Genomic DNA, 13,869 nt, shown 5'->3' with positions numbered 1-13,869 from the left:
CTGACTTCCTGCCCTTTGGGCAGGGGCTGGACTCGATGATCTCCCGAGGTCCCTTCCAGCCCTAATGTCTATGAAATCTATGAAATCCCTCCCTTGCTCCCAGCCAGTGGCTCATTCCTTTTCCACCCAGAGCCATGTATATTTCCCCTCCACCCCTGGAGCCCAGCTCCTCTCCCCACCCCATCTCCCCTTGCCCAGACCTATGAGCTGGGATTTCCATGATAATAATCAGCTGGAGTTAGTGTATATTAGTGGCTGCCTGGGGAATAGAGGAGAAAAGAGCACAAGATCATTCAGAGAGATCTGGGGGATCAGGCAGTCGATGGGAGGGGTGTATGGGGTGCTGGGAGGTGAGCAGACAGAACTGAGGGGGTGGGAGTAAGGAGAAGGGAGTGGAAGTAAGAGTAATGGAGCTAAATAAAATAGATCAAGCTATACCCACACATGCATGTATGTGTGCACACACTCAACCCATCAGGCCCTCAAACACCACTGAGTTCAGCCTTTTTTGTTTGCTTTTTTTCCTTTGCAGAGGGAAGAAAGTGCAAGGCAGAGCAGTTCCCAGGCATCTTCCAGTGCTGCTGGGCCTCCAATCACACAGCCCAGCTGTGACAACAGTAGCCTAAGTTAGAGCTGCCACTCTAGCCCAAGGGCCTGATCCTGCCACCAGGTAGCCCACAAATGGCTGGCTGATGCTGCCAGCTGTAGGGCAGATGGGGTAGGGGTAGCACTGTGCCACGTATCCAGACGCTGCCCCTGTAACCCAAGCTAAGTGGCACTAAATCTGGCATCTGTGTTGCCGGGGAGGCTGAAGGTGGGTGGCTTGGGAACTGGGTGGCCTGGAGCCTATTCACCAGGCCTGTGGAGCGGGGAAGAGGGGCTGTCCAGCTTTTGAGCTTCTGCCCCTTGCCCAAACCAGCCCAGGAGCTGCTGGCTGCTGCTCCCTAGCTGAGCTGGGCTAGGTGGGGGTGGTGGGGTGGGTTGTAAGCACATCCTCCCCAAGGCAAGGCCACTACAGAGGAGAGATGAGGATGGGGAAGAGACCGAAGGGGGTGGGGAGAGGCCAACGGGGGTGGGGACAGCCCTGGAGAGGGTTTGAATGCCATCTTCCCCCCTCCCTAGGCTCAGCTGAGGGGAAAGGGTGGTATAGACACCAGAAGACCAGTCCCTCTCCATGAATCTGGCCCTCTGGAGCCAAGAGGGCAGCAGCAGTAGTGCTGTCTCTGCCCCCTTCCCCCTTTATCTCACTCCTGTGATGGCCAGAACCAGAAGGGTTAACAAGCAACTTATAGCAAAAAGAAAATGCTTTTTGAAGATATCTGAAATAGAGCTTATGAAACTGTTTTCTGTCTGCCTGGGGTATAACCTGCAGGAATTATATACAGCTGTTTACCCTAATCTTGAGATAGCATGAGTTTTAAAAAAGCAGAACTAAAGAATATAACCACAGACTTAGCTGATTTAATAAATTTTTCTGCTTAGAGTCAGTAAAATAAACTTAGGTGGGAACATGTTTATCTCAGCCCCCAATAATGTGGTGTGATGTGCTTATTGGGTAAACCCAAACTTGGGCAGTAACTGATTGTAATGATTTCTAACACCTTTTAACCCCATAGGATACCAGCTATAGAATAAGATTATGAATGGCTATATAGCCAACAAATTAGCATATACAAGATATAAAAGAACATGCATGTTAAGTAACCCGCAGGAAAGACAGAACAGAAGGGTCATTGCTGTCCCGTGCCCCCGGATCTCTTACTCCCTGTGTGAGTGAGGACCAGATCCTGACTGAGGGACCTTTCCCTGGTTCTCCCTCCGATAGCATGGGTCAGGGACGCCTGACTTCACTGAATCAACTTGAAGTGTACCTGAAACTGAGGGACTATCGATAAGTTACTAACCAAGTGGGAACTATTGGTTGATTTTTCTATCTGTTTTTATTAACACTGCCAATTTTAACTTTTGTGTTATGTTATCTGTTTATTAACTTAACCTTTTACTAATGGTCATATGTGTAAACTGTATCTTTTGTTGTTGTAAATAAAATTCTTTTTTTTATAAGTGAAACTTGTCATTGCTTTCCTCCCAACATCACCTCCTCGACCCCGAACAAAAAAGCCCAGGGGCTAATAAAGTTGCAGTGCTCAGTCAGTCTGCAACTAAACTGATATACTCACAATGCCCAGCTGGCCTGTAACACACTCCATCTCCCCCTCACATGTACACAGCATGGGTGGAGCCAGCTGTGGCACACTAACCACATTGGGATGCTGTGACAGCTCCTGGAGCTGCATAAACAATGCAACAGTTACATGCAGCATGCTGGGAGTAACTGGATTAGTGGGAGCACAGTCCCTGTGCAGACAGTCCTTGCCAGGGGAAGGGCATCCTGCAAAGCCCCTGCTGACCCATCATGTTCCTTTCTGGCAGCTACCAGCAGCCTCAACGGGGGCAGCAGGTGCGGGGCCTGATCCTGCCCTTCTGGCAATGCAGTGTCCACACAACCTGCCACACACACACACACACACACACACACACACACACACATGCTGGCATGCACACACACATCATCTCACACACATACACACATTCACCCACACCCTGATGTATACACATACATGCGCCGTCACACACATATTGTCATATACACAAAACCTACCCTATACTTATGTAATCATACCCCACCATATATACTAGGTGTTTAATTTTGACTTCTGTTTCACCATTTCGATGGGGCGGTGTTTCATTCTGACATTTTGTTTAGTTTTGAAGTACTGTTCCATTTTGTTTTACCAAAACTGTTTCTCTGTTTCGACACTGTTACAACCTTTCACCCATAGGCTATAATGGGGAATCATGAAAATGCCTATAACTTTGTCATTTCTTGTCTGATTCAGATGAAAATTACAGGGCTGATAGCCCCTTCTGAGGGCATGAATCCTGCCAGGTTTCAAGGAGGTAGGTGCAGGGGTTTCTGGGAAACTGCACCTCAAAATGCTGACAAGCAAAACTCATTTCACTTACCGGCAGCTGCAGTCTCCTGTCATCCTGCACACAAATCTGGAGGGCTGGACCCCTGGGAGGGCTGTGCCATACTCCTCCTGGCAGTGTGGGCCACTGGATCTGTGCTTGGGATGGCAGGAGACTGCTGCTGCCACCTGGGACCAGTGCTGGGTGCACTCTGCACCCAGCACCAGAAAGACTGGTACGGCCGCTGGCCTCAGGCAGCAGCAGCAGCCTCCAGTCATCCCATGCGCAGATCTGGGGGTCCATGCCCCTGGGAGGAATCCAGCAGCACTGGGAGGGCAGGTTGAGCTCCACGGGGCTGGCAGAGTTGTTCAGAGTGCAGCCCTGGCTCCCCCTGCCTTCTGCCACCGGGCTGAACTCAAACTGGTTCTGCCAGCCCCATGGAGCTCAGCCTGGTAGCAGGAGAGCCAGTGGCAGAGGCACCTGGAGTGGAGCTCAGTGGCAGGAGGTAGGGGAGAGCCAGGGCTGTGCTCTGAGTGGCTCTGCCAGCTCCATGGAGCTCAGCGCAGCAGCAGGAGGCACCGGAGAACCAGAGCTACACTCCATCTGCTGCTGGGCTGAGCTCCATGGGCCTGGTGTAGCCGCTCAGACTGCAACCCGGTGGCAGGAGGCAGGGGAGAGCAGGGACAGCACTGTGACCAGCTCCGCCAGCCCTACGGAGTTCAGCCTGGCAGTGGGAGATGTGGGAGAGCCAGGGATGGGCTCAGTTTCCTGCCACTGGGCTGAGCTCCCTGAGGCTGGTGGAGCCACTTGGAGCACAGCCGTGGCTCTCCCCCACCTCCTACCACCAGGGTGCTTTGAAACTCGAAACATTTTGAATCCTTCAGAATGTTTCAAGCACCCTCATTTGGCTTCAAAGCTTTTTGTTTCATTTCAATTCTGCTGTTTCGAGCTCAAAACTCATCGAAACACCTTCAAAACAAAACAGTGAAGTTTTGTACAGCCCTAATGTACACATAGTTGCACACACAGCCTCTCACGTGCATACACAATGATTACAGTCCCACAGAGAATTGTTTGTAAAAGTTCTTCTGGGTAGAAATGAATGTCCATATTTTATAGGATTTCACAGTAGATGGAAAACTCCGCTGGTCAGTCGGTTCATAGCTGGTATGAAGCCTCTTGCCCCTTGTGAGGATCTGGGATGATGCAAATTACCTTGAAACAAAGGCAGGAGCAGGATCTCATATGAAATATGAACTTTCATTTCTACCCAGGAGAACTTTTATAATTTTTTCCCCGAATGCCTGATGAAGGGTGTTTGTGCCCAAAAACTTGTAATTAAAGAAATTGTTTTGCAAAACATCGTGTTGGTCTAATAAAAGATATCATCTCTACTATTGAGTCCTGATTGCCTTTTCCTCTAGACCAATATGGCTACAACCTGGATACCTTTTACCACTTTATACATCTGAGTGTAGCCATTAACGCTAGCACAAGATCAAGGAAGCCTGGAGAGATTAGGAATGTTATATGTGCTCACAAATTGGCTGCACAGAGTTCTGATTGACTGCAAATACGTGTTACTTTCTGGATTGTGCTTTACATGGGACCTGCCATATTATTTTAACTACTCCATGTAGTGTTCTTTGTTTTGTTTTTTAAATAAAGCAGAGCTTCTGAGAGGAGATGAGATTTTATGATTTTTAGGGAATATATTTTACCTAACTAATATTATAGACTATATGAGTTAAAGGTTTTTAACACTGATTTTTTTTCCACGTTTAGTTTTTGCTTACTCTCAATTTAAGCAAGTCTCTGAGCTAATGACTTTGACACACAATTTAATTTTTTAAATGACTTGTGTTTTTACTGATACTTAAATGAAGCCTGTTTGCACAAATGTGACTACAGACTACTTTGCAATTAACTCAATAATAACCAATTTGACTAGGAAAATATCAGTTTAGTTACAGATATCTCTGAGGACTCCCCCCCTCCCCCCACAAAAAAAAGCAGTCATGCTAGCAGTTATTAATTTACAAAGCATCCGTTTAAAGTATAACCGATTAAAAACTGTTAAACTGAAACAGCATACAAAATTGAGTGAGAAAGGAGAGAAAGATCCACAAATGGTGTGCCTGCATGCGGTCGTCTTCTGCATCTTGCTTGCCTCCTCTTCCACGGGGAGCATTTCATGTGGTACAGGCTGCACTGGGGTTCACTACATGCAAATGCTTATTCTGTTACCTCCACTCCTCACCAAGGTCCTGCAATTATTCATTAGTTCAAAAACATGCTCAGGGCCATAACAAATAAATAGTTTGTGAGCTTCCAATCTCAGTTTCTCCCAATGTTCTCATTTCTAAGAATCCATAGCCTATGTTTTCCCTTCTTCCATTAACATCTGAATCTCATTGAATTGTGCTCCTCTCTCGCATCTCTGTGATCAGTCCTCTCTTGCTCTTTCTGTGCCCTCTCAGCAGCACTGGCCATCTGTTCAGTCAGTCATTTACTGAAGGACTAACTCTTCAGATTCCAAAGTGCCTGCCAAGGCAGAGACAGAGGCTGCATTCATTATTTCTTTCAGTTTTGTGTGGGGAAAAAAGAAATTTCACTTACTTCATTTCTACAAGGCTACACTTTACAACTTTTATCCTGTTTTGCTACGCCTCAATTTTAATTTGTGAGATTGATCAGTCAGAGGCCCGGGGTACCAATTCAGTCTCATAACAACTGCCTTCTTTTAAAAACAAGTACAGTCAATTAATTTTTAAGTACAGTATTCAGTACATTACAGGCTTGTGTATGGGCATGATTTCTTTTTCTTTTTTTTTTTTTAAGCCTTGGTACCACTATTTGGTCAGAAATCTTTTTCAGGCTGGGCAATTCATCGAAGACATGTTTCAGAAGCCCATGAAAGATAAACAAGTGGAAGGGGTCTACCAATCTATGTAAAGAGCTTGGTCACACCATAATATATCAGCCAAAGGATGGTACTGCCGGTAGACCTGCAAGTTTGCCCATGCCAACTTGACTGAGCAACTAAACTTCCCACTGCATGATATGTTTCTACATCACCTACCAGAAGTAGGTTTAAAATGAGGAAGAATGCTACTAAAATGTTGGAGCAGGCAAAAAGCAAATCAGAAACCAGCCCCCTACCACAGAGATGCCACCAACTTTCCTATCCTTTCAGACAGAAAAAAATGGACAACAATGGAACACTGGGGACTTCAACAAGTAGTCCTTAATTTTATGGAGAAGTGAACTACGTACAGGTGCAGTCTGTGCAGAACATAATGTTAAATGCTGAATAGGGTTATAGAAAGTGCAACACAGCTCTTGTAGAGCAGAGTTCATGGGGTAAATGTGCAGAAGGACTGGAAGCCTTGGGTATGGAGAAATGCTAGTTTGGTAACTGTATTCAGCCCCTTTTATTCATGGTAGAGCTAAATGTACATGGCAACTATCATGGTTAAAAGGGCAAGTTGCAGCTTCATAAGAAACAGAATAAGGCTGGCCATTTCACGGTGTACTTGGTATTAGATATGAGTTATAGGGTTTTTAAGTGTCAGTAATAGGGTTATCAGAATCAATTTGAGCCAAAACATTCAGACATATTTCAGTGGTGGCATAACCATAATGGTGAAGTATCTAGGAGAATGTCATAAGTCTTTCATTCTCAGGAAATCAGGCCTGACAGGGAAGCTGGAATTCCTTACGGTATCCTGACCTGGATGATTAAGGAACAGGAAACAGAAGGAGTATTTTTATACTGCAATGTGTCAGGTATCTTTTGCATGCTTTAGGAAATTGGGCTTAAATATCTCTTTTAGGAATCTTGTTGCAATTATGTAATAAGAAAGAATTAATAGTGTACACTGAAGTGTTTCTTTTTTTATTTGTAGTCAAAATTACTTTCCTTCTTCAACAGAATGGAATCCGTCTTGAGGAAATAGCTGTAGGAAATACAGATACAATTTAAAGAGCACAATTGCAGAGCCAAATAGATTGGTTTCATTTGCTAATGAAAAAAAAGTATGCATGTTTAATAGGCATGTGGCCACATCAATGACCATCAAATACAACAACGAACAGTTGGAATGAGCTTCACGTGGTTCCTATTGTATATAGCATAAAAAGATTCCACCTCTGTCCTCTGTGTGGCAGATCTATCCCCAGAAACAAAGACAAGCATTCATATCCTAGGCCAAGGCCAAAAGTCTAACCTCTAACTGGATACCTTTTTAGAGAGTAGCCTCATTTAGATTTTTCAAGGGATGTACCTATTTATCATCATCACAGGGCATATAAGGACAGTGCACCCTATGTTTAATACTGAAGTTCCAGAAGACCTTAGATAGCAGTCAAAATTTTTTCTTTCTGGTCTTGCCCTGGTCCACCTATTCTGTCTATGTCTGTGCCATCTGGTTCCTTGATTTACAGAATATCCTCTTTATAGACTCTGGACTGAAGTAAGGACTTTAGTATACTGCATGGATAGCAGGCATGGATTATTCTGGTTTACTGAGGCTAGAAACAGACATTGCCATTGTGTCTCTATAAAAAAATGTATGACAGCACAAAAGCTAAGCAAACAGACTTCCTTGCCTTTTGTTGTACCACAAATGCCCCAAACTGTGGCTGCAACAATGGGTGGTATAAATTTGTGCACCCTTTTTCAGCAGATATATATTTATTTTATGGCAGAACAGGGACAGTGCAAAGCTGCCCACACTCCCCAGCCACTGCAGGCAAATACTTCTGGGGCCTGTCCTGTGTATCCCAGGAATTGCCATTTGTGGGACACATGGGACCAGACTAACCTGGGTTCCCACATTAGCAGACACACCCCAGGTAGAGGATTTCAGGGGAACCCTGGGGTTTCCCCATTTGCAGAGCTGCATCCCAATTTGGGGATTGGCAGTGTGATATGCATGTCCAGGGAATCCATTTCTGCATGATTCCTGGGATATGCATCTGCAAACAGGTGGACCTAGGCTGGATCTTCCCTGCCCAGGGATTCCTGAGGTGCACATTCCCAGGTTTTCCCATTTGCAGTTGTCCTGCTGGACACATACTGGCATAGCTAATGCCACAACAAACTTCTGTTTTCAGCCTGAGACGTCTGTTTCATTCTAAAACCTACCTGTAAGTGTCATATATATACAAGACTTCTTTCTGGGCTCTTGAACTGAGACTGATTCCTTGACACTGTTTTACAATTTGAATCAATGAGCAGTTGCCACATTCACTCAACAAAAATGTATGAAGTTATTGACATAAATTGTATTTACTGTAATATTTGTTGTACGTGTGTTTGTTAGACATTCTTTGTTTGATGTTCAACAGGCAAGAGAAGCTGGGATGTCAGCAGTGTGAGAGCTCTGGACATATTAGCCATTTCAGCACTACTGGGGATATCTGCATGCATATGCAGAGGAATAAATGTAGGTGCCTAGGGACTTTGCCAATTGGAATTTAGGAGCCTAGGGTTTTAGGTACAGGGTAGGTGGAAGCTGAGCTATACTGTTTGAATTACATTCTTCCAAACAACAATCTGATTCGTGTCTGCATTAACAAGAAAGCCTAATGTGTGCAGAATGTGTCTTAAAGATGTGATTTCAGACGTATCAGCATTTTGAGAATACTAATTTTCTTTAAATAATGTTTCACTTACAAAGCTGTCTTTCTTCACTGTTTGGAGAGTGTATTGGATCACAGCAGGAAGTGCATTTGACACTAACATTCAATGGCACTCACGTCTTTTTGCATCAGGAAGTCATTCATCAAAAATAAGTGCCATTGGGTACAAGCTTATCGCATCCTCTTGATTTCACATTTTCATTCTGTTTTGTTGCAAGCTGCAAAATGCATGGAGGGGCAGTATACTTCTGGTTATATTATACTCCATATCCCTTGGACTGGCTTGAAGGCCAACTTCTGCATGTGATGAAGTCATTAGCAACCTCCGACTGACTTTATGAAAGCAAAATAGGGTTTTTAAAGAAGTCATTCTCCAAAGGAGCTGTCTGAGCTGTAGTAGAATAGCTATTAGTACAGGCACTGAATGTCTTGGAGAGCTTTAGGATGTTGATAAGAACAGATTTTGCAACTAGCCTAGCTCTCTGTGGTGGTGGTGGTGTTCCGTAGTTTGCATAATCCCTGTAAACTACAGACAAAATTTTTATTCAGGGGTTTGTTTGAAGAGGGGCTGCCAGAGGTATTAGAAACCTTCATAAGCCTATAGAACTTCTATTCTGTTTATGGAGGAAGTCCCATGTACTGGCATACAGAGGACACCTTTAGACTTGAGTTCTGTACTATCCTAGGATTATGAAACCCTTCTGTGATCCCTATCCTCCCCTACCGTGTAGTGGAAATGCGACAGTTCTGCTTTCAGGGAAACCTCCACCCCTGCAGAAGTAGAGGTTGAATTCAGACCTAAATGTATATTACATAGAGTTACTTGTTTGCTATTACAGACAGACTTACATTTAATAAATTGGAGTGCCCTTAAAATGTAGAATAATGTTTTTAATTTGAATGCAGCAGTTGAAAGCAATATGCAGACACACCATGCTCTTAATACATTATTAGCAATTCTGAAAAGGGTTACAGTCTAACTGAATAAGTTTTTTTACATTTCCAACTATCAGGTAAATTTGCATAACTTTACATAAACAAGCATTAATTTGCAGGTTGTGGGCACCATGCATATGAAAAGTGTGAATAGGTCTTGCAAATTAGTTGGAAAATGCCACCCTGAGAAGAACTGGCTTAATGTGTTTCCCAAACATTCAGCTTTTAAAGTACAGGTCTTTTTATTTATTTGTTTGTTTAATTTGGATAATGTAAAATAACATGCTATGACCACTCTTGTTCCAGAAAAAAACCCAGTATCTCTACTATACCCGAGAGAAAAATGTTAGTTTTATTGCTCTCTAAGTAGGATCTTCTGTAGGCTTTTAGTTCTAGGGGCAAAAAATGATCGTAATAATTCTATTTGAATATATATTGTAAGTTTCATCTCTGTTAATACCACACCATCCAGACTGGTGGGAGTCCTCATCTCCAACTCAGACAATTTTGTGCTACCTCAGTACAAATTGCTTGTACACCAGACCACAGCCTTCACAAATTGCAAAATCTTATATGGTTACAACCATTTTTTTACAAAGTCTATTTCAAGTCTGTTTTCTGTGTTTAGCTAGGAGAAGAGATGAGTGAATCTTCCCTTCAGTTTCTGAGCATGCAGAGTTGTTGAAACTGAAGCCCAGCGCTTTCCTTTCATTGCCCAAGGTAAGAGAAAAGAAAAGTTTTATAAACGCAGAGCAAAAGTCTTGAAAACCTGTCTTAGTTCTTTTAGTAGTGGTATTAATCTTAACATGTTAAGGGTAACTCAGGGGGAAAATGGGTTTGTTGTGTTATCTTTTTATGGCTTTAAAATGACTAAACTCTGAAGTAGGGGGCTATATTGAGAATTACCTCTGAGATTTAAGCCTTTGTAAGAAAGAAAAATCCTTTGTGTGAAAGCATATGGACCAGGCTCTAGATGAAGGAACTACACTTCAAAGTAACCCTTGATGGGAGCCAAACCCATGGGAATACAGAATAATCGCTGTGTTGAAACCTTCCCCTCAACCAACAGGTGGCTCTGAGCACACACCAAATTGCTTGCACGAGTCTGCGTGCTCTCTCTGAGCTGGGCAAGCTCTCCAACTATTGGAGTGGGGGAAGGCAGTGGCACTTCACAGGCACTTTACTGGGCATGTTTAGGTTTTGTGTTTAAAAGAAAGAAGCTGAACTGACTCCAGGCTTTCAGTTTCTTAAATGAAACACTGCCTTTGAAATGAGGTGACCTCCTGTTAGGATTGTAGCTGACACTCAGATTGGGGCTTGGACCAGATGAAGTGCTTTCCAGCCCTGCTTCTCTCTGACTCTACGCAATCCTGAGCCAGACTGAGTCCAGAGTGAGCAGGCACTATCCCTAATAGTCCTTGGCTGCCTTTCAGTGGGGGAAGTGAGGGGTTTTAAGAAATCCTGTTCCCACCCAGTCTTGTCATGAATGAAACCTGAGTGCTGCTCACAATGAACCCCCTTCTCACTCCGCAGTGTGGACTCCTTTTTCAGTGGTGTGGGGCTGAGAAATAGGGGAGTTGCAAGTGCTGCACCTCTAAACCCAGGAGGCTTAAGATTTGGCTGAGCGAGGCATCCCCCTCCTCCTCCCTCTCTCTGCCCCGCAGCACAGATGGCAAAGCATTTGGGCTTTGCTTCCCTCAGCAAACTCTGGTTAGGAGGCGGACTCCTCCCCATGCAGAAGGGAAAGCCTCCCTCATGCTGCAGGTCTGAGTGGAGTCACTGCTGGGCCAGTGCTTGGCAGCCCTCCCACAGCCCTGCAGTACAGCAGTGGTTGTTCAGGACCTGCCAGGGGAGCACCGGCATGGAGTGCAGGGGTGATGGCGGGCGGGTAGAGATTTGGGGCGTGCTACGAGGATGTCCCGCAGTCCAGCAGCTTACGGAAACTCTTCCGGAAACTGTCGTCCAGGAAGGCATAGAGAAAGGGATTGAGGCAGCTGTTGGCATAGCTGAGGCTGGTGATGAAGTAGGAGATGCCAATGACCAGCGGTGTCTGTGGGATGTCAGTAGTGAGTGCCACCACAGTGCTGAGGTGGTAGGGGGTCCAGCAGAAGAGGCATACAGCCAGGATGACCAGTACCATCAGCGTCACTCGCTTCTTGGCCTTGTCCAGGGCCTTGGCGTGGCTGTGCAGGTGCAGGCGGCGCAGGCGGAAGAGCATGGCTGAGTAGAGGACACAGGTGGTGGAGACTGGGATGGCGAAGCCCAGCAGGAGGGTGTAAATGCGGCTGGCCTTCCACCACAAGCTCTCTGGCTGCGGGAACACAAAAACGCACTGCGGGCGGCCCTGCTCTGTGTGGATCTTGGCAAACACAGCAAAGGGCAAGATGATGACCGTAACCAAGGCCCAGACGCCCAGGCTCACAATCTTGGCTGCACGGTAGGTGCGATAGGCCACCTGCTTGGACTTGATGGTAGCCACCACTACCAGGTAGCGGTCGATGCTCATGACGGTCAGGAAGTAAATGCTGGAGAAGGTGTTGTACTGGTCGATGGAGATGATCAGCTTGCACATGAACTCACCGAAGGGCCACTGCAACAGCAGGTAGTCTGCGATGTTGATGGGCAGCACCAGGGTAAAAAGCTCATCAGCAATGGCCAGGTTCAGGATGAAGATGTTGGTCACTGTCTTCATCTTGGGGGCTTTGAGGATCACATAGATGACTGCCGTGTTCCCTGTGAGCCCCACAGCACAGATCACTGAGTATATGATGGGCACCGCGATGTAGAAGTTGGGGATGGGAAGAGTGTCTGACACATTCAACCCACCCCGGGACCTTCCCTGGCAGCCCGCAGCCTCACCTGCACCCACGCAGGATGAGTTGAGCTCTGAGAGGGAGGAAAGGTTCTCCATGGATCCAGGTGTTGGGGCACTGTCTCAGATCTGCCCCAGACTGTGCTCAGCCCAGAGAGAGGCTGTGTGCCAGTGGCACTGAAGCCGCCTCCCAGGCTCCCCTTCTGTCAGGGCGCACTGGCTGGTCCTTGGCTCAGCTTCTCGCCCGCAGCCTTGGCTCTCAATCTGGTGCACTACCCCATGCGGTCCTCACCTTCCACTCCCTACAGGTCCTGGCAATGCAAACAGAACTGCTGTACTGTGTGTATCAGTCAGGCAATCACACACCACGCACACCACACACACGCCCGCATATACACACACGCGTGCGCGCACACACACACCACACATGCATACTTAACATGATCAATCTCTCCTAGGCAGGTGCCTGTGGCACAAGAATGGATCTTTGATCAAAGCCACCGAACGCATTTAAACTCCTAGGGAGAGAAGAAAAGAAAACCCAAGCAGCTCAGCAGACTTCAGGGGGCTTGTCAACTGCTGTGTCAGGGTCCGTGGTAGTTTTTTCTCCCCCCCACCCCAAGGGTGGATTATGGATTTTGCAAAAACATACAGAAACAGGGCTGGAAGGGCCCTCCAGAGATCAACCTAGTCCCACCCCCTGCCTACGGGAGGATCATCCCTACCCCTCTCCTTACCTCATCTCCTACCCCTACCCTTATCCCTTGCACCCTCTCCCCTACCCATCATCCCACCCGCTCCTCTAAACTCTGTGTGGGATGCCGGGGCTGGGGCTGACGCTGCCTCGGGCCGGGGGTTAGACGAGGTGCCCCCGGGGGTCCCTCTGCAGCCCCGCTTCTGCCCGACGCCGGCACCAAGCGCCCCCTCCCCCTCTTACCTGCGCTGCCGGCCGGGCGCGCGCCCCGCTACCGGCTCCGCCCGAGCCCTGCGGCTCCCGGCGTTGCGGCGGAGCTGCCCGCGGGAGCGCAGCCCTTCCGCCCCCTCTCCATAGCCCCCAGCAGTCCGCTCCGACCGCCGGCGTCCGAGGGCTGCCGGCCAGCTCTGCCTCCGGGCAAGGCTTTCCGCGTGCTCCCCTCGCCTCCAGCTCCGCATGTGCTCGGCGGCGCCTCGGCTTCACATCCCGGCCGGGGGCGGGCGCGGAAAGCTGCAGGAGGCTCGTCAGCCCGTTGCCATCTCCGCCGGTCACGTCTCGTCAGACCTCGAGCTCCTGGGGAGAAGCCGGCTCTGCCTTTCAGTGGGGACTCGCTCGCTTAGGTCCTCTAGGGGCCAGTGTGATACTACGGATTACGCGGCTTCAATGGCAAAGCCCTTGCTCTAAGCCTGGCGCGGTTGAGCTCCGGTCTTCGAGGCAAATGAGCACCAGGTTTTTAATCGGGGCATCTTTGAACTTCACTAGCAGGGTTTCACCAACAGGATCCTTTCAGGCTTCAAGCCCTGTCACA

General features: G+C 47.1%; 1 protein-coding gene across 1 annotated transcript; it reads right to left on the bottom strand.

Annotated features, from left to right (window-relative positions):
- Positions 1 to 9,520: 9,520 nt before the first annotated feature.
- NPBWR1 (neuropeptides B/W receptor 1) lies at positions 9,521 to 13,686 on the bottom strand. Its single transcript, XM_019548042.1, has 2 exons — positions 13,305 to 13,686; positions 9,521 to 12,678 (listed from the first exon to the last, which is right to left on the bottom strand). Exon 2 carries the CDS (start codon positions 12,464 to 12,466, stop codon positions 11,462 to 11,464), a length of 1,005 nt encoding a protein of 334 aa, XP_019403587.1. The 5' UTR covers positions 12,467 to 12,678; positions 13,305 to 13,686; the 3' UTR covers positions 9,521 to 11,461.
- Positions 13,687 to 13,869: the final 183 nt, after the last annotated feature.

This window comes from Crocodylus porosus, unplaced genomic scaffold (assembly GCF_001723895.1).
Source record: "Crocodylus porosus isolate Cpor-Errol unplaced genomic scaffold, CroPor_comp1, whole genome shotgun sequence".
Lineage (NCBI taxonomy): Eukaryota > Metazoa > Chordata > Crocodylia > Crocodylidae > Crocodylus > Crocodylus porosus.
This window is presented reverse-complemented; position numbering and strand designations above follow the sequence as displayed.